The sequence below is a fragment of the Oryctolagus cuniculus genome, chromosome X (assembly GCF_051225735.1).
Source record: "Oryctolagus cuniculus isolate XC-2025 breed Fujian yellow rabbit chromosome X, ASM5122573v1, whole genome shotgun sequence".
NCBI lineage: Eukaryota > Metazoa > Chordata > Mammalia > Lagomorpha > Leporidae > Oryctolagus > Oryctolagus cuniculus.
The window spans coordinates 71,600,893-71,624,349 of record NC_142888.1 but is presented as its reverse complement, the minus strand read 5'-3'; the positions used below and the strand labels follow the sequence as shown (position 1 = coordinate 71,624,349).

At 40.4% G+C, this 23,457-nt stretch overlaps 1 protein-coding gene across 2 annotated transcripts in view; it reads left to right on the top strand.

Moving 5' to 3' along the window:
- The window catches only part of ATP7A (ATPase copper transporting alpha), a 119,264-nt gene extending 97,586 nt beyond the window's left edge, over positions 1 to 21,678 (top strand). For both annotated transcript variants that reach the window (XM_002720131.6, XM_051827358.3), the window contains 10 exons: positions 191 to 325; positions 2,323 to 2,517; positions 5,105 to 5,287; positions 7,010 to 7,226; positions 8,956 to 9,102; positions 11,271 to 11,413; positions 13,423 to 13,626; positions 14,493 to 14,610; positions 17,922 to 18,024; positions 18,376 to 21,678. In XM_002720131.6, the coding sequence (XP_002720177.3) occupies positions 191 to 325; positions 2,323 to 2,517; positions 5,105 to 5,287; positions 7,010 to 7,226; positions 8,956 to 9,102; positions 11,271 to 11,413; positions 13,423 to 13,626; positions 14,493 to 14,610; positions 17,922 to 18,024; positions 18,376 to 18,652 (1,722 nt within the window). In that variant the 3' untranslated portion in view covers positions 18,653 to 21,678. The remainder of the gene's footprint in view (positions 1 to 190; positions 326 to 2,322; positions 2,518 to 5,104; positions 5,288 to 7,009; positions 7,227 to 8,955; positions 9,103 to 11,270; positions 11,414 to 13,422; positions 13,627 to 14,492; positions 14,611 to 17,921; positions 18,025 to 18,375) is intronic.
- The last annotated feature ends 1,779 nt before the right edge of the window (positions 21,679 to 23,457 follow it).

Below are 23,457 nucleotides of genomic sequence, written 5' to 3'. Positions count from 1 at the left end.
CTCCCTAGGAGAAACGAAGTATTTTTTTAAAGTCTTCTCAGTATAAATCTTGATTCCTTTGATAAATGTTTCACTAGCTTACAGTTGATTAAAAATATTTCTGTTTTTGCCAGCTACCCAGTACATAGACTTTATTCAGTGTTAGAAAAGGAGACTTTGATGTACTTACTATTATTATTTTTAATTCTAGGCTCCTATTCAGCAGTTTGCAGACAAACTCAGTGGCTACTTTGTTCCTTTTATTGTTTTTGTTTCCATTGCTACCCTGGTGGTATGGATTATAATTGGATTTTTGAATTTTGAAATTGTGGAAACCTACTTTCCTGTAAGTGACTTGTAACATCTCTTTACTAAATACAAAATGATTTCTGAATCTTTTGCACATGTAATTAAGTGGAAATAGCTTTAATAATTACCAGCTTCTTTAAGGGACTAAGAATAAGGAGAGGATAAGAATAATATTTGCATTTCTGTAAGTAAAAAAAAGTTTTCTTTGGGGAAATTTTTTTCATTATGACTTATGATTTTCAAAAACAAGTAGGCTCATCTCTAGCATGATATTGCTGTCACAAAGATCTGTCGATGTATTGAAGAACACCTCGGGATCTCAGCTCTGCCATTCACCTTTAGTGTGATCTTAGACCACTTAATTGCTCTCTGAACTTCAGTTTCCTTATTCATAAAGTGAGGCTTTAATAATGCCCATTCTGTAACTTGCAGTTGTTGTGAAGGTTAAATGTGATAATATATCAGCAGTGTCTTGCAATTTATTAAATGCTTTATAAATCTAAGATACCATTAGTGTGCTATCTCATCTAGTTCTCTGATGGTCTCTAAAATAGGGTGTCATAGAGTGGACCTGGACTGTGCCTCAAATTGAATATATATCCTTTAAGTTATCTACTTTCTTTTACCCTTAGTTTACTCATCTATAAGAGAAGGATAATAAAACCCAAGTTATGGGATTGGAATTAGTGTGGGGGAAAGCAGACACCCCAGGTGAAAACATAAATGTCTGATAGATATGGAAGCATCAGCCTAGATGTCTGTGAAGGTCCCTTCCGACTGTTTCTGTATAGATCTATAACTCTTAGAGAAACATTTAATTTAAATATTTGAGAACTCAGGAGGAACCTAGCACCATAAAATCATCACTACTGAGAAGTCTAACTTTGTTGTATCTGTTGTTTTAAAAAATGCCATGCTGCACAGTGTCATGCTGTTTGTTGCCTCAGTTAAAGAACAGAATCACAAAAAAATAACCTATATGTCTATTCCATGCTCTGGTCATTAGTATAATATAAAAATTTATTTAAATGAGCTACATTGGTTAAGACATTGAATAAGAGGATTGTTGGAAAGTGTTTTGGAATGTGTAGCCTTCTGGAATTTGTCTCATGAGGTCAGGGTTCAGGAGGTCTGAGGAGATTTTCTCTAAAATTCCCAGTTGTATTTTTCCTCTGCAGCAAACACTGAAGGTGACTAAGAGCTTAACTAGCAGATATACTGGTTTCATATTCTTATGTCCAATTTTTTTTCTGAAATATGGTTAAGCTCCCTTTTATGCTGCATGGTTTATTTCATTTTTTTTTTAATTGCATGAAAGGCAGGCTTATGGTCTTAGTATACAGTGGTTCAGGATTCTATTTGCTTAGGATCATATTTATTGAGAATTATCTCCCATGTTTGCAAGTGTTCCTGAAAATCCCTAATAAAATCACTTACTCAGTATGAGGCAAGAAAAGAGTAGAATCTTATGTTTCTTATATTCCCTCAGAGTTTTTAGCTCTTAAATAATAAAAACTGAAATCTTTATTTTAGGACTATCACTTGTTTATCAGTTTTGTCATAATTTCCTATATTCACAAAAAAGTGTTTCCTTACTAGTAACCTATATGTTGGTAGCTAGGTAAGGTATACAATTCTAAAATTGTGATTTTATTTATTTTTATGTGTTAAAAAATATCTTTTATTTGAAAGGCACAGTGACATCCCTTCTGTCCACTCATTGTACTCCCCAAATGCACACAACAGCTATGGTTGGGCCAGGCTGAAACCAGGAGCCACATGAGTTGTCCATGTGGTTGGCCAGAACCCAAGCACTTGTATCATTGTCCACTGCCTCCGAGGTGCATTAGCAGGAGGCTGGATCAGAAGCCACTGAGTAGCCAGCACTCTGCTATGGGATGTGGGCATCCCAAGTGGTGGCTTAATCCCCTGCACCACAACATCTGCCCCAAATTGTGGTTTAATTTAAATAGGTTTCAGCTTTGTTTATATAGCTGTAAGTCAATAACCAAAATTTGTTCCTCTCTTCTAAAGGGCTACAATAGAAGTATCTCCCGAACAGAAACGATAATACGCTTTGCTTTCCAAGCCTCTATCACAGTTCTGTGTATTGCATGTCCTTGTTCACTGGGACTGGCCACTCCAACTGCTGTGATGGTGGGCACAGGAGTAGGTGCTCAAAATGGCATACTAATCAAAGGTGGAGAGCCACTGGAGATGGCTCATAAGGTAAGGCAACTCCCAGAAATAAGATTTATCCCATTCACACTGGCAAAAGCACCCCTACTGAGAAACGGAGTTCTAAGTTTTTTATACCTGGTCCATAAACTGAGCCTTTTATGGAAATATCCTGGCTGGTGCCACGGCTCACTAGGCTAATCCTCCGCCTTGCGGCACCAGCACACCGGGTTCTAGTCCCGGTCAGGGCGCCGGATTCTGTCCCGGTTGCCCCTCTTCCAGGCCAGTTCTCTGCTGTGGCCAGGGAGTGCAGTGGAGGATGGCCCAAGTGCTTGGGCCCTGCACCCCATGGGAGACCAGGGTAAGTACCTGACTCCTGCCATCGGATCAGCACGGTGTGCCGGCCGCAGCGCGCCAGCTGCGGCAGCCATTGGAGGGTGAACCAACGGCAAAGGAAGACCTTTCTCTCTGTCTCTCTCTCTCTCACTGTCCACTCTGCCTGTCAAAAAAGAAAAAGAAAAAGAAAAAGAAATATCCTGCAGTTGAGGTAGGAAGACTGGCCCGAGTTATCTAAGATCTCTAAAGCTACTCCGGAGCTACTCTGTTAGAGTGGACCTTGCTGTGGAAAACTTGGTGTCCTGTCTTAGCTCACACTAGACCAGTCATTCTAGGGAGGAAGGTAGAATAGGAATTTGCCCAGGAAAATTTGCCAGTCTAGTAGGTTTCTAACCTATCTTTGTGATTCTGTACTTGTACTCTTCAGCTGGAGCTAGCGCCTGCAACTTCAGTGCAGCTTTTTTGTGTTTGCTGCCACCAGCTGGCAGGCTGTGGCTATGACCTCAGGAATATAATTCTTTCCCTGATCTCTATTAGGATTACCATAATAATCTCAATTGACTTCAACTAAAGCCATGTTCTTACCAGTGTGTTTGTAATATGAGGATATAAATGATATGCAGATATATGTAATAAATATAGACCATATATTAGAACAAATCTAGAACCTCTTCTAGCCAGTGAATAGAATTTTATAGAAAGTTTTTATTTTGATATAATTTTCAAAAAAAGCTGCAAGACTAGTTCAGGGACCTCCTGTATACCCTTTACTGCAGCTATAGAACTCTTTTTTTCCAATAACAAGGTCATTTTCTTTTTAAAAAGATTTATTTATTTATTTATTTGAAAAGTAGAGGAACAGGGAGAAAGGGAAAGAAAGGGAGGAAAAGAGTGAGCGAGCGAGCACATTCCCATATACAGGTTAAGTCCCCAATGCCACAACACCAGGGTTTAGCCAGGCTGAACTCAGTATCCAGCGACTCCATCTACATCTCCCACATGGGTGGCAGGGGCCCAAATACTTGGTCCATTTTCTGCTGCCTTCCCAGGCACATTAGCAGGAAGCAGGGTGGGAAGTGGGGCAGCCAGGACTCAAACCAGCATTCTGATAATGGTTTACTGGTGTTGCAAGCTGCAGGTTAACCCATTGTACCATAACATCAGCCCCAAGGACATTTTTTTGTGTGTGGGCACAGTACAGTTATCAAAATCATGAAATTGATATTGGAGACTGGTATTGTGGCATAGTGGGTAAAACTGCTCCCTGGGACTTCGGCACCCCACGTGGGCACCAGTTTGAGTCCTGACTGCTTCACTTCCCATCCAGCTTCCTGCTAATGGCCTGAGAAAGCAGCAGAGAATAGCCCAACTACCTTGGCCCCTGCCGCCCACGTGGGAGACCCAAAGACGCTCCCGATTCCTGGCTTCCGCTTGTGCAGTTCTGGCCGTTGCAGCCATCTGAGAAATGAACCAGTGGGTGGAAGATCTCTCCCCACCCCACCTCACCCACTCTGTAACTCTGAATTTCAAAATAAATAAATCATTTTTTAAAAAAGAAATTTATATTGACATGATACTGTTCACAAATCTGTAGTCCTTGTTCCAGTTTGCTCAGTTGTCTCAATGATGTCCTTTATATATGTCTAGTTTTTTCTCTTGTCCAGAATCATGCTTTGTATACCTCTTTCACCTTGGTTCCTCGGGCTATTAATTTTTCAAGATTCTTTTTCTGAGTTTACTGTAAAGTGGATGTGTTCTCCAATTCCAGACTCTTCTTTTTCCCTTCTCTGGACTGAATTTTTCCACATTGGTTCCCAGAACTGTCTCAGTCAGCTTTAACCAGTAAAGCCAAAGCCACTCAGCAGGTCTTAGCTGTGCTCACTTCAACTAAATTACTTACTTTTCCCCTTATATTCATCACCTACTGCCCACATTTTCCCCAAAGATCTTTATTTTGTTAGTATTGAAACTTTTCTGTTTTACCTGGAGGCACTAGGGTCTCTCTTAATTACCTATTGACAGTTAACCTTGCACAATTAGCTCTAGTTGTCTGACATCCTGGTATATTCACAGTCATGGAGGGTGGTGGTAACAAGGCATAATAACTAAGAGTAGTTCTTCTCTTATTTTCCCTTTATTTTCTTCTCCCCAAGGCAGTTTACGAAGTCAAATCAAGTCAAAGGTCAATTTATTAAGAAACAAAATAGTAATCTGTCAAATGAAATCTTTTACTCATTTCTGGAAGGTTGATGTTAAGGATTATCAAGTCATTTAGATGCATTGTATTTTAATTTTCTTACAGGTAAAGGTAGTGGTATTTGATAAGACTGGAACCATTACTCATGGAACCCCAGTAGTAAATCAAGTCAAGGTTCTAGTGGAAAGTAACAAAATATCCCGTAATAAGATTCTGGCCATTGTGGGGACTGCTGAAAGTAACAGTGAACACCCTCTAGGAGCAGCTATAACCAAATACTGCAAGCAGGTACACTTGTTTTCCATGTTGATTAGCTTGATCACTTTCTGTAGGAATTACCCAGACCAAGTTCAGACTGCTGTTTGACTATGATTTACATATAGCATTGGTATGGGGCTAATGAGACTTGTTTTTTTCTCATCTTATACAAGGCATCTTTGGAAATTCATGGGAAATGTGTATAGAACCAAAATAAGCCTACCTTTTAATTCCATTTTCCATGAACTTCTTGAAGTACACTTGTTTGACTTTGTTTCTTCGTACGGATGGTATAAAGATGAAAACAGAAATTAACTATAATCCTACCACGATGACCACTGTTGACATAAAAAATTGAAGTAGAAGTGATATTTATTTATGGTAGGAAAATGCAGATAGTTCAGAGAATTACATCATGAGAAATGAAAATCTCATTTCCTTACTGCTTTCATAATGCTTTTCTCCAGAGTTTAATAATTTTTATCCTGTTAACAGTGTTTTTAAATAAGAGCTTTATTGATGTAATAGTCTATATACTATAAAGTTAACCCTTTTAAAGTATACAGTTCAATAATTTTTATATGCCCCAACATTTATGTATTGATTATTTATTAACCTTTACACAGAAAAGGCATACTGTGACCAGACTTTGGTAACTTGTCAATTTTTATTTTATTAAATCAATTTTCCATATAGGTAAATACAGATCTGCCTCATTGTTTTTGAATAGCTGCATTGTATTCTGTTGTATGTCTGGGTTTTTGGCACTTACTATGTAACTTAACATCCTTGTCAGCTTTTGCAACTCTATCTCTAAGTGCCTATTTATGCAATTGTTACATCAAAAGATGCATGCAATTAAATGTTGATATAACCAATACTCATATGAGAGATTGTGCTAGTTTGTACCTGCACCAAAAGTTATAGGTACCTATTTCCCCACATTCTCATCAACATTTTTATAATTTAATAAATAAAAAGCATTTACTTGGTGGTTTGCTTTGTATTTCCCTAATTAGGAATAAGGCTGAGTATCTTTTTTTTATGTTTATTGGCTATTTGAATTTTTCTCTAATCTGCTTGTTTTCTTTGCCTATTTTTCCATAAGTTGTCATTTTGCATTGATTTATACAAGTTCTTTATGAATTATCTCACTTTAGTTTTATATTAAAAAATATGGCAGTTTCTACCATTGGTGTGGCCATTTTTTTATTTTTCTTTCCTTTTTACCAATTAATTGTTACTGACCAGGCTTCTTTACCCCCAAATCAAGCAACAGAGAGGATGAAGATACAAAGAGCCAGGAAACAATGATGGTCCTCAGAATTCTTTAGCTTGCTAAGGGCTCAGAATCAGGCTAGAGAGCACCCTGGTAACGAAAGGCCCTGGTTTTTGTTACACTTTGCCCTGTAGTGAAAAGAAAATCTGAATTGATTATAGAATTGAAAACATCACTTGATTCTCTGTTAGAAAGGTCAGAGAATATTGACAAAACTTCCATGTTTTCTAGAGTGGAATTGAAATAAATGATTCTGAGACTCTTCTGTAATTGTGAATGTCCTTCCCCTTATCAAAATCCACTTTGACAAAGGCAATGACTGACAGTTATATTCTAAACATTTAGAATTATTTAGGCATGTAACATGTGTCCAAACATTTAGAATTAATGAGGAGAGATGTTTCTCATCTCGCAAATGGATTACCTTGGATTATCAGTACAGCAGAGAAAACTCTTCTATTTCTTTCTATTAGGAGCTGGACACTGAAACCTTGGGTACTTGCATAGATTTCCAAGTTGTGCCAGGCTGTGGTATTAGCTGTAAAGTAACCAATATTGAAGGTTTGCTACGTAAGAATAACTGGAAGATAGAGGAAAATAATATTAAAAATGCATCCCTGGTTCAAATTGATGCAAGTAATGAACAGTCATCAACTTCATCTTCCATGATTATTGAGGTCCAGAACTCAAGTAAGTTAATTTTCTTTATAGTATTAATTATGGGGCATTATGAACAGATGTCTAACTTTATAACCCTGCGGCCGGCGCCGTGGCTCAGTAGGCTAATCCTCTGCCTGCGGCGCCGGCACACCGGGTTCTAGTCCCAGTCGGGGCACTGGATTCTGTCCCGGTTGCCCCTCTTCCAGGCCAGCTCTCTGCTGTGGCCCAGGAGTGCAGTGGAGGATGGCCCAAGTGCTTGGGCCCTGCACCCCATGGGAGACCAGGAGAAGCACTTGGCTCTTGCCTTCGGATCAGCGTGGTGCGCCGGCCGCGGCAGCCATTGGAAGGTGAACCAACGGCAAAAGGAAGACCTTTCTCTCTCTGTCTCTCTCTCTCTCACTGTCCACTCTGCCTGTCAAAATAAATAAATAAAAATTTAAAAAAAAGATTTAATGGCTTTATAACCCTGAACCGTCATATAAGAAGCAAAATTTGGCATCATGATTTCATTCTCTCAGTTTTGTCATGGGACATTTTTTAAAAAGATTTATTTATTTATTTATTTATTTAAAAGGCAGAGTTTGGAGGCCAAAGGGCAGCAGAGGCGGAGGTGGGGCGAGAGGATCCGCACGCTGCCAGTGAATCAGCCAGGGCTGTCCCCGCCCATGCTGCCTGGGAAAAATAAATAAATAAATAAATAAATAAAAGGCAGAGTTACAGAGAGAGGGGTAAGACAGATAGAGAAACATCTTCCATTCACTGGTTCACTCCTCAAATGGCTGCAACAGCCAGGACTGGGCCAGTCCAAAGCCAGGAGCCAGGAACTCCATCCAGATCTCCCACGCAGGTGGCAGGAGCTCAGGCACTTGAGCCATCTTCCACTGCTTTCCCAAGTACATTGATAGGGAGCTGGATCAGAAGTCGAGCAGCCAGGACATGAACCAGTGTCCGTATAGGATGCTGGCATCTCAAGCAGTGGCTAAACCTACTGTGCCATAATGCTGGCCCCTACCATAGGCCTTCTGATCACTTCACTCAAGTTATTCAAGAACATTTTCCAAATGTGAGCATTGGGTGATGAAGTCTTCTTTTAGCTGATCTTCTGTGAGTCTTCATTTCTTTCACCCTACAGCTACTTTAAACCTTTTATATCTCTTAAAATATTATTTAAATTTTTATTAGCATGTAATACTTGTATATGTTTCTAGGAGACAGCACAATACTTCAGTATATACACAGCATACTGATCAAGCCAGGCAACTAGCTTGCCTTACCTTTGTGTTTGGAGACTACCAGCTCTCCTCCTCCAGTTTTTTATGCGGTATATAACACACTATTGTGAACTACAGTCACCTCACTGTATATATAACACTAGAACTTAGAACTGTCTGACTGTGTTTTGGTACCCATTATTTAGTCTTCCTCATTCAGCTCCTGATGCACAATAGATGTTTTTAATTGAATTGAATTGCTATGGCAGGTCAAAGGGAAAAACCTCACCAGGAAAGCAACATCTTGAAGAATATGATGAAGGTTGCTATTTGGAGAGGAGGGCTAATGACATTTTAGGTGAAGGCAACAATGAGTGCAAAGGCCCAGGCTAGGAAAAGCAGAGAATGTTCCTAGAAAATTTGTTGTAGCCTGTGTTCTACCAAAAATACGATTTAGTGACTGTGCAAGATTGGACAGGAAGAACTTGCCTTGTGGGGTTGTCATATTAAATGAACTTACTAAATGCTATTTCTGAAATTACTTTCAGATGCTCTTAATTCTCAGCAGTACAAAGTCCTCATTGGTAACCGGGAGTGGATGATTAGAAATGGCCTTGTCATTGGTAATGACGTAGATGCTTCCATGACTGAGCATGAAAGAAAAGGCCGGACTGCTGTATTGGTGGCAGTTGATGGTAAGGTTTTCCCTAAGTATGTTACGACTCAGTGTCATAGTCTCAGATATGGTTTTATGTGTATTTTTCAGAGACTTCTAAACTCTAGGAGTTGTTCAAAACCAGCATGAATGAAAGGTGAAAATGTTAGCAACATACAATTACTATTGGTTAAGTGACAATTTTCTTGCCTTTACCTGCCTCTATTATTTTCTTCCCTCCCCTATGTTCAAATAAAAGCTAATCAAGAATTCTTTTCAAACCTAAAAATAATGTAACCAGAAAATAACAAAGAAAAATGACATTCTTAGTCTCATTATCATAACACAATATAAATTTTAATTTTATATAGTTTATTCCTCATTTTCTTGAAACATACATTTATAGAATTATACATATACTATTTCAATGGGTACATTTGATTGTATATAAATTTTACCTCAACAAGGTTGAATAAAAATCCAGATACTACTTTATGCTTTATTTTATTTGATAATATTTTCTCATGTTGCCATATTTTATTTTAGTATTATTTTTAAAGATTTATTTTTTACTTATTTGAAAGAGAGAGAAAGTGAGAGAGAGATCTTCCATCCCTGGTTCATTCCCCAAATGGTCACAACAGCCAGGTCTGGACCAGGCCAAAGCTGGGAACCAGGAGCCAGGAGCTTCTTCTGGGTCTCCCATGTGGGTGCAGAGGCCGAACCACTTGAGCCATCTTCTGCTGTTTTCCTAAGCACATTAACAGGGAGCTGGATCAGAAGTGGAGCAGCCAGGTCTTTAAACAGCACCCATATGGGGTGCCAGTGAGGCAGGAGGCAGCTTAACCTACTAAGCCACAATGCTGGCCCCCATATAATTTTATTTTAATGCTGCATAATTTATCAAACATACACATAATTAATCATTCCTATTGTTAGAAATTTAGGCCATTCCTAATATTTCACTATTATAAATAACATGACAATAAGTATCTTATATCTTTGAGGTTTTAGGTGCTTTTTTTTTCTAATTGTATTTATGTATTTGAGATGCAGAGTCACAGACAGAGGGAGAGACAGAGAAAGGTCTTCTATCCCCTGATTCACTCCCCAAACGGCCACAATGGCTGGAGATGGTCCAATCCAAAGCCAGGAGCCATGGATCTCCCACATGGGTGCAGGGGCCCAAGCACTGGGGCCATCTTACACTGCTTTCCTAGGCCATAGTCAGAGAGCTGGATTGGAAGAGGAGCAGCTAGGACATGAACTGGTGCCCATATGGGATGCCAGTGCTGCAGGTGGAGGCTTAGCCTACTACACCACAGCGCCAGCCACTAGGTGCTTTCTTTTGTTAATTCTTAAGGTAAATTTCTAGTTGTGAGATTACTCAGCATTTATAATCCTTCTAAGATATTATAGCAGTATCTTACCATGGCCTTCTTGGGTCAGGGAAGAAACAGAGAATACCATTTTACTTTTGTTATTGTGGTTTTTCTTTAAAGATTTATTTATTTATTTATTTGAAAAGCAGAGTTACAGAGAGGCAGAGGCAGAGAGAGAGAGAAAGAGAGAGAGAGAGAGGTCTTCCATCTTCTGGTTCACTCCCCAAATGGCCGCAACAGCCGGAGCTGGGCTAATTTGAAGCTAGGAGCCAGGAGCTTCTTCCAGGTCTCCCATGTGGGTATAGGAGCCCAAGGACGTGGACCATCCTCCACTGCTTTCCCAGGCCATAGCAGAGAGCTGGATCGGAAGTGGAGCAGCCAGACTTTAACCAGCACCCATATGGGATGCTGGCACTGCAGGTAGTGGCTTTACCCACTACACCACAAGGCTAGCCCCTTTACTTTTGTTTTTCTAAAATAGAATCAAAAGTACAGTGATTTTTTTTTCCTCCTAGTATAAAATGCCAGCTTTGTCTTCATTCACCTCCCTTCACCTTAAAATGAAGTGTTTTAATTTTCAGTTTGATTTGCCTTTAAATTAGCAAATGCATTTTGAGGTTATTGGAAAGTACATGTCCAAAGAAAAGAAAAGCATCTTTCACTATCTAGAAAACCAAGGTATCACACAAGTTTTTTTTTTTTTTTGGTTTAAAGCTTGTGTGGGTCAGAGAACAACTTTGTATAATGAAATTCGTTTCTTTCTGGAATTTTAAATCAAAATATTATTCTCACTATGTTTCAAACTCTCCTGCTGTTTCCATATTAGATGAACTGTGCAGCTTGATAGCCATTGCTGACACAGTGAAGCCTGAGGCAGAATTGGCTGTCCATATTCTGAAATCCATGGGCTTAGAGGTAGTTCTGATGACTGGAGACAACAGTAAAACAGCCAGATCGATTGCATCTCAGGTAAGTGGTTTACTGAGCTGTTGGGATGGGAACATGTGATATCTTCTGATGCTTCATATACATTTTACTTCTTGTCTTCAGATGCTAAGAAATTCACAATGCCTGTTATTTTCATTAGCACTGAGTAGCCCTACCTAGTCCCTTGAAGAAGAATCAGCAGCCTATGCTGGAAGGACTTTGGGCTTTGTGTATTACTGTAGTCAGTGAAAAGGTATTTGCTTAGCTCGTGGGATGCCTGAGTGACATTGTATTCCCCTTCCTGTTGATGCTTCCTTTGAAATGTTGCTCGTATTCTTTGCCAGTGCTGCCAACCTAAGCCAGGCTCTCATCATCTCATGCCTGAAATATGACAATAGCTACATGCAAATCCTTTTCACATCCATCATGAATGCTACTGATGTATTTCCTGGTGTATCACTTTGACATAACCATTGTTTTGCTCCTGACCCCCACATTTGCCTTGCCTCCAAAGTTCTTCAGCCTTTTCTACTTTGGAAGGTCTTTCCTCTTCTAGTATATAACACAAGCAATTAATTTATTAATTTATTCTCATATAAAATAATACAGAAGGCTATGAAGTAAAAAATTTGTCATCCTTTTCCCATGCTCCCTTGCTAGTCCTCACCTCTCTGCTTTTTCATATGTGTGTATGTTCATATACAAATATATCACTGTGGTATTTTCAACATTGGTTGGGTCATTTTGTATAGATTATTCAATAGTTTGCTTTTTTTCACTTAATAGTATGCCTCAGATCTTTGTCTATGTCAGAACATATAAAGTTATTTCACTCCTTCTACATTGCTGTATGGACTTCTTTTTTTCTTAAAGATTTATTTTATTTATTTAAAAGAGTTAACAGAGAGAGAGAGAGAGAGATCTTCCATCCGTTGGTTCATTCTCCAGATGTTTGCAACAGCCAGACTGCGCTAGGCTGAAGCCAGGAGCTTCATCTGGGTTTCCCACATGGGTGGCAGGGGCCCAAGCACTAGAGCCATCTTCTACTGTTTTTCCATGGCCTTTAGCAGGGAGCTGGATCAGAAGTGGAACAGCTAGGACATGAACTGGCACCCATATGGGATGTTGGCATCGCAGGTGGTGGCTTTACCTGCCATACCAAGATGCTGGCCCCATGTGTGGACTTTGATTGTATGGATGTATCATAATTTATTTAACCAGTCCCCTGATGATGGACATTTAGGTGATTTTGAAAATGATGTTGCAAACAGGGCAGTAATGAACATTCTTGAACATGTGTTTAAAATATAGCTAGAAGTGGAATTTCTTGATCAAATGATGTGCCATGTAGAGGCTGCCAAATGCCCTCCAAAAAGAACCAATTTATACAATTACCAACAATGTGTGAGAGAGTTCACTCTTCTACATTATCACTGCATATTGTTGGTCTTCTAAAATCTAGATATGTAGGGGCCTGTGTCTAGCAGGTTGGGCTGCTGCCTGCATTGCTGGCATCCAATATGGGCACACCAGTTTGAGTCCCGGCTGCTCCACTTCTGATCTGGCTCCTTGCTAATGTGCCTGGGAAAGCAGAGGAAGATGGCCCAAGTACTTGGGCTCCTGCTACTGACATGGGAGTCCTGAATGGAGTTACAGGCTCCTGGCTTCAGCCTGGCCCAGCCTTGGCTATTGTGGCCATTTGGGGAGTGAACCAGCAGATGGCATCAATTCTCTCTCTCTCCCTCTCTCTCTCTCTCCCTCTCCCTCTCTCTATCTCTCCTCCTTCCCCCTCCCCTCCTCCTCCCCCTCCCCCTCCCCCTCCCCCTCTCCTTCTCCCTCTCTTTTTCCATAGCTCGCTCTCTCTCTCTGGCTCGCTCTCTCTCTCTCTCTCTCTCTGGCTCTCTCAAAGCCTTTCAAATCAAATCAATAAATCTTTAAAAATTGGGGAAAAATCTAGATATGTGGTGGGTGAAAAATGATGGCCCACTATTAGTTATGTTTCAGATACCCATTATTTCTTGAAATGAGTTGAGTTTGTTTTCTTCACATAGGTTGGCATTACAAAGGTGTTTGCTGAAGTTCTACCTTCTCACAAGGTTGCTAAGGTGAAGCAACTTCAGGAGGAGGGGAAACGGGTAGCAATGGTAGGAGATGGAATCAATGACTCCCCGGCTCTGGCCATGGCTAATGTTGGAATTGCCATAGGCACAGGTACAGATGTAGCCATTGAAGCAGCTGATGTGGTTTTGATAAGGGTAAGTCCTATGGTCTGACCTTTGAGGAGTGTGAGATGGATCACCATAGTCACTGATGGTGTTGTAAAGTATGTGGAGCACAGTGATTCTGGGCTAGTTCCCATGCTCCTAGCCATTGAGATTTTGAGAATTTGGGGTGAGAGTATGGGAAATCTTACTAACTGCCTCCTAACATTCTCAGTCTAGCCAAGCAAGTAAAAATGATATGCTTCCAGCATGAAGAATGAGTTAGGAATGTATTTGTAATAAAATCTTCAAAAAATATTTGTTGACATTCTTTCAATGAGATTTAATCCCTGTACCAGCATATAACCCTAAAAGTATTTTCAGGACCTTGAGAAAAATTCCTGAAAATCATCTTCCATGGCTGACTCAAAGTTTTAGCAATATATGAAATTTGTAGTTAACTTACAAATTACCCCAAGGTACGCATAATCTTTAATATATGCAGTATCAAATGCAAAAATTACTAGTTAAATTAGAGTCTCTGGCCGGCGCCGCAGCTCATTAGGCTAATCCTCCACCTTGCGGCGCTGGCACACTGGGTTCTAGTCCCGGTCAGGGCGCTGGATTCTGTCCCGGTTGCCCCTTTTCCAGGCCAGCTCTCTGCTGTGGCCAGGGAGTGCAGTGGAGGATGGCCCAAGTACTTGGGCCCTGCACCCCATGGGAGACCAGGATAAGTACCTGGCTCCTACCATCGGATCAGCATGGTGCGCTGGCCGCGGCGGCCATTGGAGGGTGAACCAACGGCAAAGGAAGACCTTTCTCTCTGTCTTTCTCTCTCACTGTCCACTCTGCCTGTCAAAAAATAAAAAAAAAAAAAAATTAGAGTCTCTCACTAATATCACAAATATTTCTGTTTTCAGAATGATCTTCTGGATGTAGTGGCGAGCATTGACTTGTCAAGGAAGACAGTCAAGAGGATTCGGATAAATTTTGTCTTTGCTCTAATTTATAATCTGGTCGGAATTCCCATAGCTGCTGGTATGTGACTAGTATTACTTTAATCTACTGAAGTCTTTAGAGACCCAACATTTTGGAAGTTTAGTCTTCTTACTATTTGTTTTGAGTTTAGTTTTTATATGTAGCCCACTGGTATGTTGACAAGTAATGTTAAAATAGTTTTGATTTTCTTTGTTTTTTTTGAAAGATTTATTTATTTATTTGAAAGTCAGAGTTACACAGAGAGAGAAGGAGAGGCAGAGAGAGAGAGAGAGAGAGAGAGAGAGAGAGAGAAAGGGGTCTTCCATCTGATCTGATGGTCCACTCCCCAACTGGCCGCAATGGCTGGAGCTGTGCCGATCCGAAGCCAGGAGCCAGGAGCTTCCTCCGGGACTCCCTCGTGGATGCAGGGGCCCAAGCACTTGGGCCATCTTCTACTGCTTTTCCAGGCCATAGCAGAGAGCTGGATTGGAAGTGGAGCAGCCAGGACCCGACCCTGTGGCCATATGGGATGCCAGCGCTGCAGGTGGCGGCTTTACCCACTATGCCATAGTGCCAGCCCCAGTAGTTTTGATTTTCAGCAATGTTTGTTGGAGCCAAAAAAATCTATGAACATTCTGATAGGTTTCTTTTATTTTTTCCCTCTGACTTTATATTTTGAAAAATGTCAAACCTACATAAACATTGAAACAACTGATACAGTCAATGCCTATGTCCTTCAGGTAACTGCACCAATTTTGTCACCTTGCTTCATCTCTTTTTCCATACACTTGCATTCATGTATGGATTTGCTTATTAATTTTTTTTTTTTTTTGCTGAGGAGAACAAACTTTGGACTCACTACACAAATACAACCACTGTTGGCATTTAGTGTTATTTCTTTCCAGTCTTTCATACTCTACATCAGTTTTTGTCTTGTTAAATGGGATTGTCATGTACTGAGAATTTTCTGCTTTTCACTTAATATTCTATTTTTTGTTAAAGATTTATTCATTTTACTTTAAAGTCAGAGTTACACAGAGAGAGAAGGAGAGACAGAGAGAGATGGGCAGGGGGGGTCTTCTATCCACTGGTTCAGTCCCTAGTTGGCTGCAATAGCTGGAGCTGTACCAATCTGAAGCCAGGAGCCAGGAGTTTCTTCCAATTCTCCCACACAGGTGCAGGGGCCCAAGGACTTGGGCCATCTTCTGTTGCTTTTCCAGGCCATAGCAGAGAGCTGTATTGGAAGTGGAGCAGCCGGGACATGAACCAGTGCCCATATGGGATGCTGGCACTGCAGGCGGCGGCTTTATCTGCTACGCCAAAGTGCTGGCCCAATCACTTAACATTCTATTATAGTCAACAAATTTTTTTTTTATGCTGAGAGGCTATATTAGAGAGCAATTAAATGAAAGAATATAACCAAGAAAAAGTACCTTTAAAATTGTTTATTTGGGTTCTGAGAATCTCCTAAATTTAGAGATTTGGTAGGACTTTGTAATGACAAAAGAGAAATAGTTATAACTTTCTTCTTATTCTCCCTGATTTGAGAGCCAGAGAAAGCTGTGAAATGACATAACACTTACAAAACTGTTTATCAGCAAAGTTATACAGATGCTGTGAGCATGAAGAGTAAAAGAACAATCTAATTCCAGTAAGACTAATTCATGAAACAAGTATTTTTAACAAATTAAACAAGTAATATTTGATTGCTATAGAAAAGTAGAAAAATTCAGGCAAGCACATAAAAATTAAAAGTGCAATAAATCTATTTCATCTCCCTTAGATGGGCAAACATTAAAATATCTGTCAAGGGGCCAGTGTTGTGGTGTAGTGGGTTAAGCCACAGCCTGCAATGGCAGCATCCCATATGGGTGCCAGTTTGAGTCCTGGCTGCTCTGCTTCCAATCCAGCTTCCTGCTGATGTACTTGAGAAAGCAGCAAAAGATGAGAAGATGGCCCAAGTACTTGAGCCCCTGCTGCCCATGAAGGAGACCTGCATGGAGGTTCAGGCTTCTGGCTTTGGCCAGCTCCAGCCATTGCAGCCATTTGGGGAGTAAACCAGTAGATGGAAGCATGTTTCTCTCTCTCTCTCTCTCTCTCTCTCTCTCTCTCTCTCTCTCTCTCTCTCCCCTTCTCTCCCTCTCCCTCCCTCTTCCTGTCTCCCTCTCCTCCTCCCCCTCCCCTTCCCTCTCCCTCTCCCTCTCTCTCTCTGCCTTTTATTTATTTGAAAGGCAAAGTTACAGAGAGACAGAGAGAGTTCCTCTATCTGCTGGTTCACTCCCCAGATGACCTCAGCAGCCAGAACTGCATCAATCTGAAGCCAGGAGCCAGGAGCTTCTTCCTGGCCCCCCATTTGGGTGGAGGGGCCCAAGCACTTGGGCCATCTTCTGCTGTTTTCCTAAGCACAGTAACAGGGAGCTGGATCTGAAGTGGAGCAGCCATGTCTTTAACCAGCACCTATATGGAATGCTGGTCCTACAGGTGGCAGCTTAACCTGCTATGCCACAGCTCTGGCCCCATAAATAAATCTTTAAGAAAACCACGTCTGTCAAAATCAAGGGTAGAGGCCAGCATCGTGGTACAGCAGGTTCAGCCACCACTTGCCATGCTGGCATCCATATCAGAGTGCCTGTTCAAGTCCTGGCTGCTCCACTTCTGATCCAAGTCCATGCTAATGCCCCTGGAAAAGCAGCAGAAGGTGGCCCAAGTACTTGGGCCCCTGCCACCTACATGGGAGACAAGGGTGGAGTTCCCGGCTTTTCGGCCTGGCCATTGCTACCACTTGTGGAGTGAACCAGCAGATGGAAGATCTCTCTCCTTCTCTCTGTCCCTCTCTCTGTCATTCCACCTTTCAAATAAATAAAAAATAATTTTTTAAGAGGGAGGGAGGGAGGGAGGGAGAGAGAGAGAGAGAGATCTTCCATCTGCTGGTTCACCAGGTGGAAGCCACAACACCAGCCCCAACTCTGCCTTTCAAATAAAATGTCTTTTTGTAAAAATCAAAAAACATAATGAAGGGTAGATGAGTTTGCCCAACATGAACACCCATACACTGCTGGTAGGATTGTGAACTGGTACATTCACTATGGAGAACAACTGATGAGTATTTGCCTAGTATTAGAGATCTGCCCATGTTATGACCCAGAATTTTCACCCTTAGTATAGATTCCAGAGAAGTTCTCAAACATGGGAACAGGAAGACATGCACAAGAATGTTCACAGCAACACTCTGTTAGTGAAAAACGGACAACATAAATCCTCACCATTCTGAAGAAATATCAAATAAATAAATACTGTATATGACTGTATTAGAAAAACATTGGTAATCTATTTGGTGCTATCTATCTAACTAATCCAAACTTGTTTCCTAGGAGTTTTTATGCCCGTTGGTTTGGTTTTACAGCCCTGGATGGGGTCTGCAGCAATGGCTGCTTCATCTGTTTCCGTGGTACTTTCTTCTCTCTTCCTTAAACTGTAAGTATTATGGTGTGTTCACCTTGGTATTTTGTGTTCCTTTTATCATCCATAATCAGTGTTGATAGGTTTTATTCTTAATAAAAATTATTAGCTGCTAATACAGATTAGTTTTGTGATTGTCACCGCATGTAGTTTATGTATAGCAAGCACAAGCGCCAAGCGGGGTAAAATTGAGGACGCTGGCTGGCTTTGAGAAGTAGGATTTCTAATCATGTGATTCCCCACAATTGATTTCGAGCTATTTCCTGGCACTGTCCACGTTTGCACATTTCATACCAGAGAAATCTTCTTCCATTTGTGCACGTGCAAGCATCCAGTTCACATTTGGTATGCCTTTCATGTGTCCAGTTACAGGAAACCAACCTATGAGAATTATGAGCTGCATGCCCAGAGCCAGATAGGACAGAAGAGTCCTTCAGAGATCAGCGTGCACGTCGGAATAGATGACACCTCAAGAAATTCTCCTAAACTGGGTTTGCTGGACCGGATTGTTAATTACAGCAGAGCTTCCATAAACTCACTACTGTCTGATAAGCGCTCCTTAAACAGTGTTGTTACCAGTGAGCCTGACAAGCACTCACTCCTTGTGGGAGACTTCAGGGAGGATGACGACACCACACTGTAAAAGGCCACACACAGTGCCGCTACTTCCGCTTGCTTTACTTGGACGCAGTGTTCATAACTCCGCCTTAGCTCCTTGAAATAATTGGAAGGATTTTCTATGGATCTCATGCTCTTACATTACTGATTCTTTTTGAGTAGCATTTGTCTTATGGCAAAAATACTTTTTCCAGGGCATCAGCTCTGAACCTAGCTTTACTTCACATTATTTTCCAGCAGTCTTTGTTTTCACTGGCAACAGATAAGGAAGAGCAGTGGGGTTTACAACAAGCCCTACAAGTAGAGACTGCTGAAGTGATAGATATTTTTTATTTGACCAAAAAAAAAAAAAAAAAACAAGCCCAAGAAGAGGATAAATAACATTTTGCAGATTTGAGAGCATGACCTTGAGACTATTCTTGAGCCCGTATCCCTGCCCCATGTGGAAGTAGTGGCTTTCGAAGCACTGTATAAAGCATCTAGTTTTAGAAGGGTAACAGTTGAAGCTGTTTAAAAGTAGATGTGCCTTATTTATTGCAGGCTTTCGTCTTTGCTCCTTGCTTTTCCTGTATCCTTGTCCTTGTCCTCCAAGTTGTTTTTTTAGATACTCTGACATACTCTAAGATATATCTTTCATTATCTGCTTTCCAGTGAGCCACGTTAGGTGGCTTTGCATTGATAAAAGTAACTGACAACTTTTGCAGTATCTTGTTGCGTTTTAAAATTCTGTAGTTCAAAAGCCCTTGAAGGGTCTATAGGGTTCCCTGCCTCCCATCTTCCCATTGTTATAAAAAATACATCAAAGTCTTCCATCTATCTCTTCTCTGTGCTAGCTTTGAATTCACTCCAGCTAAGTTCATCTGTAAGTTGTTTTTGGTGTAATCTATGAGTCTCACTCCAGAAAGTTAATGTTTGAGCCTCTCCCGCTCAAAAGATTTTCAAAGATAAACACTATTATCTTTAACAGATACGGGTCATACACAATTACCTGGATTCACTAGATCCATCTTTTTTCAATAGAATACAATCACTTTGCTGGCATATAAAATTTAATATATTTTAATTATCTTTTAGTGTCTCAGGCTCTCAAAACGATTTTAAAATAATGCTATTTCACAATACTGCTTTTACCAAAAATATGGTCAATTGTGATACAGAAATTAGAATTTTCCTATCTTATCATCCCTTTTAGTCAAATGTCTACTTCAATTTAAGATGTTTGCACTTGCTAATTTGTGTGGTTGGCAAATGTAGGGGTTTATTCCCATTGCCATATGATTTTAGAAAACCCCCTCTTGAGTGCCTGGGAACTGAAACATGGCTCAGAAAGCTGGTACTTGCATGACTATTTAAGTTTCCCTATTAATTGCAAGATGGATTTCATGTGTAGAATATGTGAATGAAGAGAACTCATAAGTAAATTCCAGACATTTCGTTCCTGTTGTCTTAGGTAAAAGCTACTAGCACAATGCCCGTTACATAGGATTTATACTGAATAAATGTTAGTTCTTTTCTCCCATGAGGTCAGTGATAAATATAAAAAATCATCTTGATAGAGCAGAGTCCAAAATCAGGTGGGGGTGAGGGATAGGTTTCCTCCTCTCCTGCTACCTTTGTCTTTTGTCCTTATGCGTGCGTGCGCGCGCACACACACACACACACACGTTTACATTATTCTATACTGTGTTTCCAGATTTGGAAATGATCTAATTTCTAGCTCAGCTATCTTTAAGAGAGAACTGAAACTTTTGATGAAGGTGCTATTAATCCATTTTAACCTATTTTAATGAATTATGAGTGAGATGGGTGTCATAAGCTCTTTTGTAGAACAATGCGTATGTCATCTTCCATGCCTCCAATTTGAGTTTTAATATTTGTTTCTTATTTTGATTCAGGTGGCCCAGCTGATATGACAAATGTAAAGTTGATATTTCTTACTCTAGGGCCAAATTATGAAAAGAAGATTCCCCCTTCCCTCTTTCATATTCTCTCTCTCTCTCTCTCTCTCTAAAGCACTTGAACATAGCCAGTTACTACTTTTATTATTATGTGTGTGATTGAGGCATGTCTGGGCACCAGATACATGTCATAGGACAGTGGAAGTGGCAGCTCATGGTCTGGGAATAATCAAGGATGTAATTTCAGCTCTTACTACAACAACAGAAAACATACTGTTTAGAAAGAGTTGTGCTTTAAATATCTATAGCCACCTTTGCATTCTCTACAAGTCCTTTTTATAACCTGGAACTTCCATTAGCTTCAGAGAGAAGCTGCATTCACATGAGAGAGAGGTGATTTACAGATAGACTTAAAAATGTAGCTTTCACTTAGTAACTAGCTTTAAGTAACTAGTTACCACTAGTGAGAACAAATTTAATGTGTGTCAATGTGTGTATGTTTATTCACAAACATACATATATACAGATATATGTACACACATATTAGAAAGTAGATTTATGTTTAAATTTGATATTTGAAGTTCTTTATTTGTATCTCTTTATCACTCTTTGTTCATTCAGCAACCATGCCCCCAGTCTGAAGATAACACCTTAATGTCCAGTGTTGGTTCAGACTCAACTGTGGGGCACCTTTAACGTAAATATCCAAAGATGCCTTTTGAATTTTAAATATTAAAACACAACTAAAGTGTTTAGTATTGTAGTCTAAAGAAGTGTGGTTGTCAGTTATGAAGAATAGAAATATTATTTTTCCTAGTTTAGTGTCAACATTTTAGAATGTTAAATTTGATGCCTTGTGAACAAATAATTTTATATTGTGCTTTAATTTTATTAAAATACTCTTCATTCATATGTCCAAAATGCTAAAAAAATAGCACTGTAGACGTCTCCAAAAATTTTAGTGTGTATATATTTTCTGTACACAGCTTAAAATCAAAAATGTGTTAGAGAATTTTTTCCATTACTTGGGGATCTTGCTTTAAAATGATTTTTCTTGATATTTATTTTACTCTATTTTGTTATTTTCTTTGGGTGAGGCATCTGGTTACTGGTTAGTTTTAAAAAGAATAAAGACATTGCTGTAATCACTCCATTTTGGTTTTTTGTTTTCTTACTTTTCTATATTAAAAGTATTATTTTACCAAATATAAAAAGATAGATTAGTGCCAAATTAATACTTATTTTTACACTAGCTTTCTGCAATCCCCCAATCTGGTATGAGTAACTAGAGAAAGCACAAAGCTTCACTAATTGAATTCTTGCTCTTCAGTTAAAAGACCTTTTTTCCTGATAATTGATAATAAGTGCCATTTATAGCCAAAACCAGGCGTCTCAACCTTATGTTTTCAGTTAAAGAAATGTTTAGCTAAGCATTGTTAAACATTGTTTGGTACCCAAAACAACAGTGGACGATATTGTGCAATATTCATCTACTGTATTCAAGATCTTCAGTAGTTTGTTTTTCCATAAGCATGTAACTGATCATATTTCTGCCAAGGATGTGCCTTGAACTTTATAATTATAGTGCTGTCAAAAAAGTTTTTTGTCCATGTCTCTTTTGTTAAATCATCCAACCCCTTCTACCAGCAGTTCCAGACTACCCTTGCTGTGTTTCTAGGGTTTTTTCTCCCAACTATTAATCTGCAGTAGGGCAGGATTGGAGGCCGCACCACAGGGAATAAGGTGAGAGGTAACAAATCTGTTTTCCTCTGGGCTCTATTCCTCCTGGCATACCATGTAGTGAAGATCAGAAACTAAGAAAGAATGTAACTGTCCTCATTTCCTTTGTGACTTCTAATACATTCGTTAAAAAAAGAGATTTATTTATTTGAAAGAGTTACAGAAGAAGAGAGGGGGGTGGAGGTGTCTTCCATAGAGGTAGAGACGGGGTTGGGAGGGGGGGTCTTCTATCCGCTGGTTCACTTCCCAAATGGCCATAACGCCAGGGCTGGGCTGATCCCAGGCCAGGAGCCAGGAACTTCTTCCAGATCTCCCATGCGGGTGCAGGGGCCCAAACACTCGGGCCATCTTCCACTGCTTTCCCAGACACATTAGCAGGGAGCTGGATCAGAAGAAGAGAGAACCAGTGCCCATATGGAATGCTAGCGCTGCAGGCCAAGGCTTTAACCCACTACAACACAGCACCAGCCCCTCTAATACATTCTTGACAGTATGCCCATCCCCAGTGAGCTCAACAGAGAAAGCTTTTAGTGAGCCCCATAGAGTACATTTGGAGATCCCACCCAAGATATGTTCCCATACCAAACACTTTTGAGTTCAGGAGAGGGTTTGAAACTTACTTGCATTTCCCTCCAAATCCTTGGTATTACTCAGGTGATGAAATAGGATTGGGGGAGGGAATGCGTAGGATGTGCAATGATAGCAACCTCCCAGGTGAGGTTTCGAAAACCTTCCTGTTGGAAAACAAGCTTGCTGTGTTAAAGCATTAAAGGCCTTCCTGGAATTCAAATAGATACAGAGAATCAGAGTTGCCTCACACGTTTGGCCCGGACCAGCCAGCTCCACTTGCTTAACAGCTGCACCTTCAGATGTATGGGCTCAGGCTTAAAGCCTCTTCCTGCAGTGCCGGCATCCCATATGGGCACCAGTTCGAGTCCTGGCTGCTCCACTTCCTCTACAGCTCCCTGCTGATGGCCTGGGAAGGCAGTGGAAGATGGCCCAAGTGCTTGGGCTCCTGTACCCACGTGGGAGACCCGGAGGAAGCTCCTGGCTCCTGGCTTCAGATTGGCCATTTACAGAGTGAGTCTGTGGATGAAAGACCTCTCTCTCTCTCTCTCTCCAACTCTGCCTCTCAAATCAAATCTTTTTTTTAAAAAAGAAGTATGAGTTCACACTTGTGGAAATGAGCTGA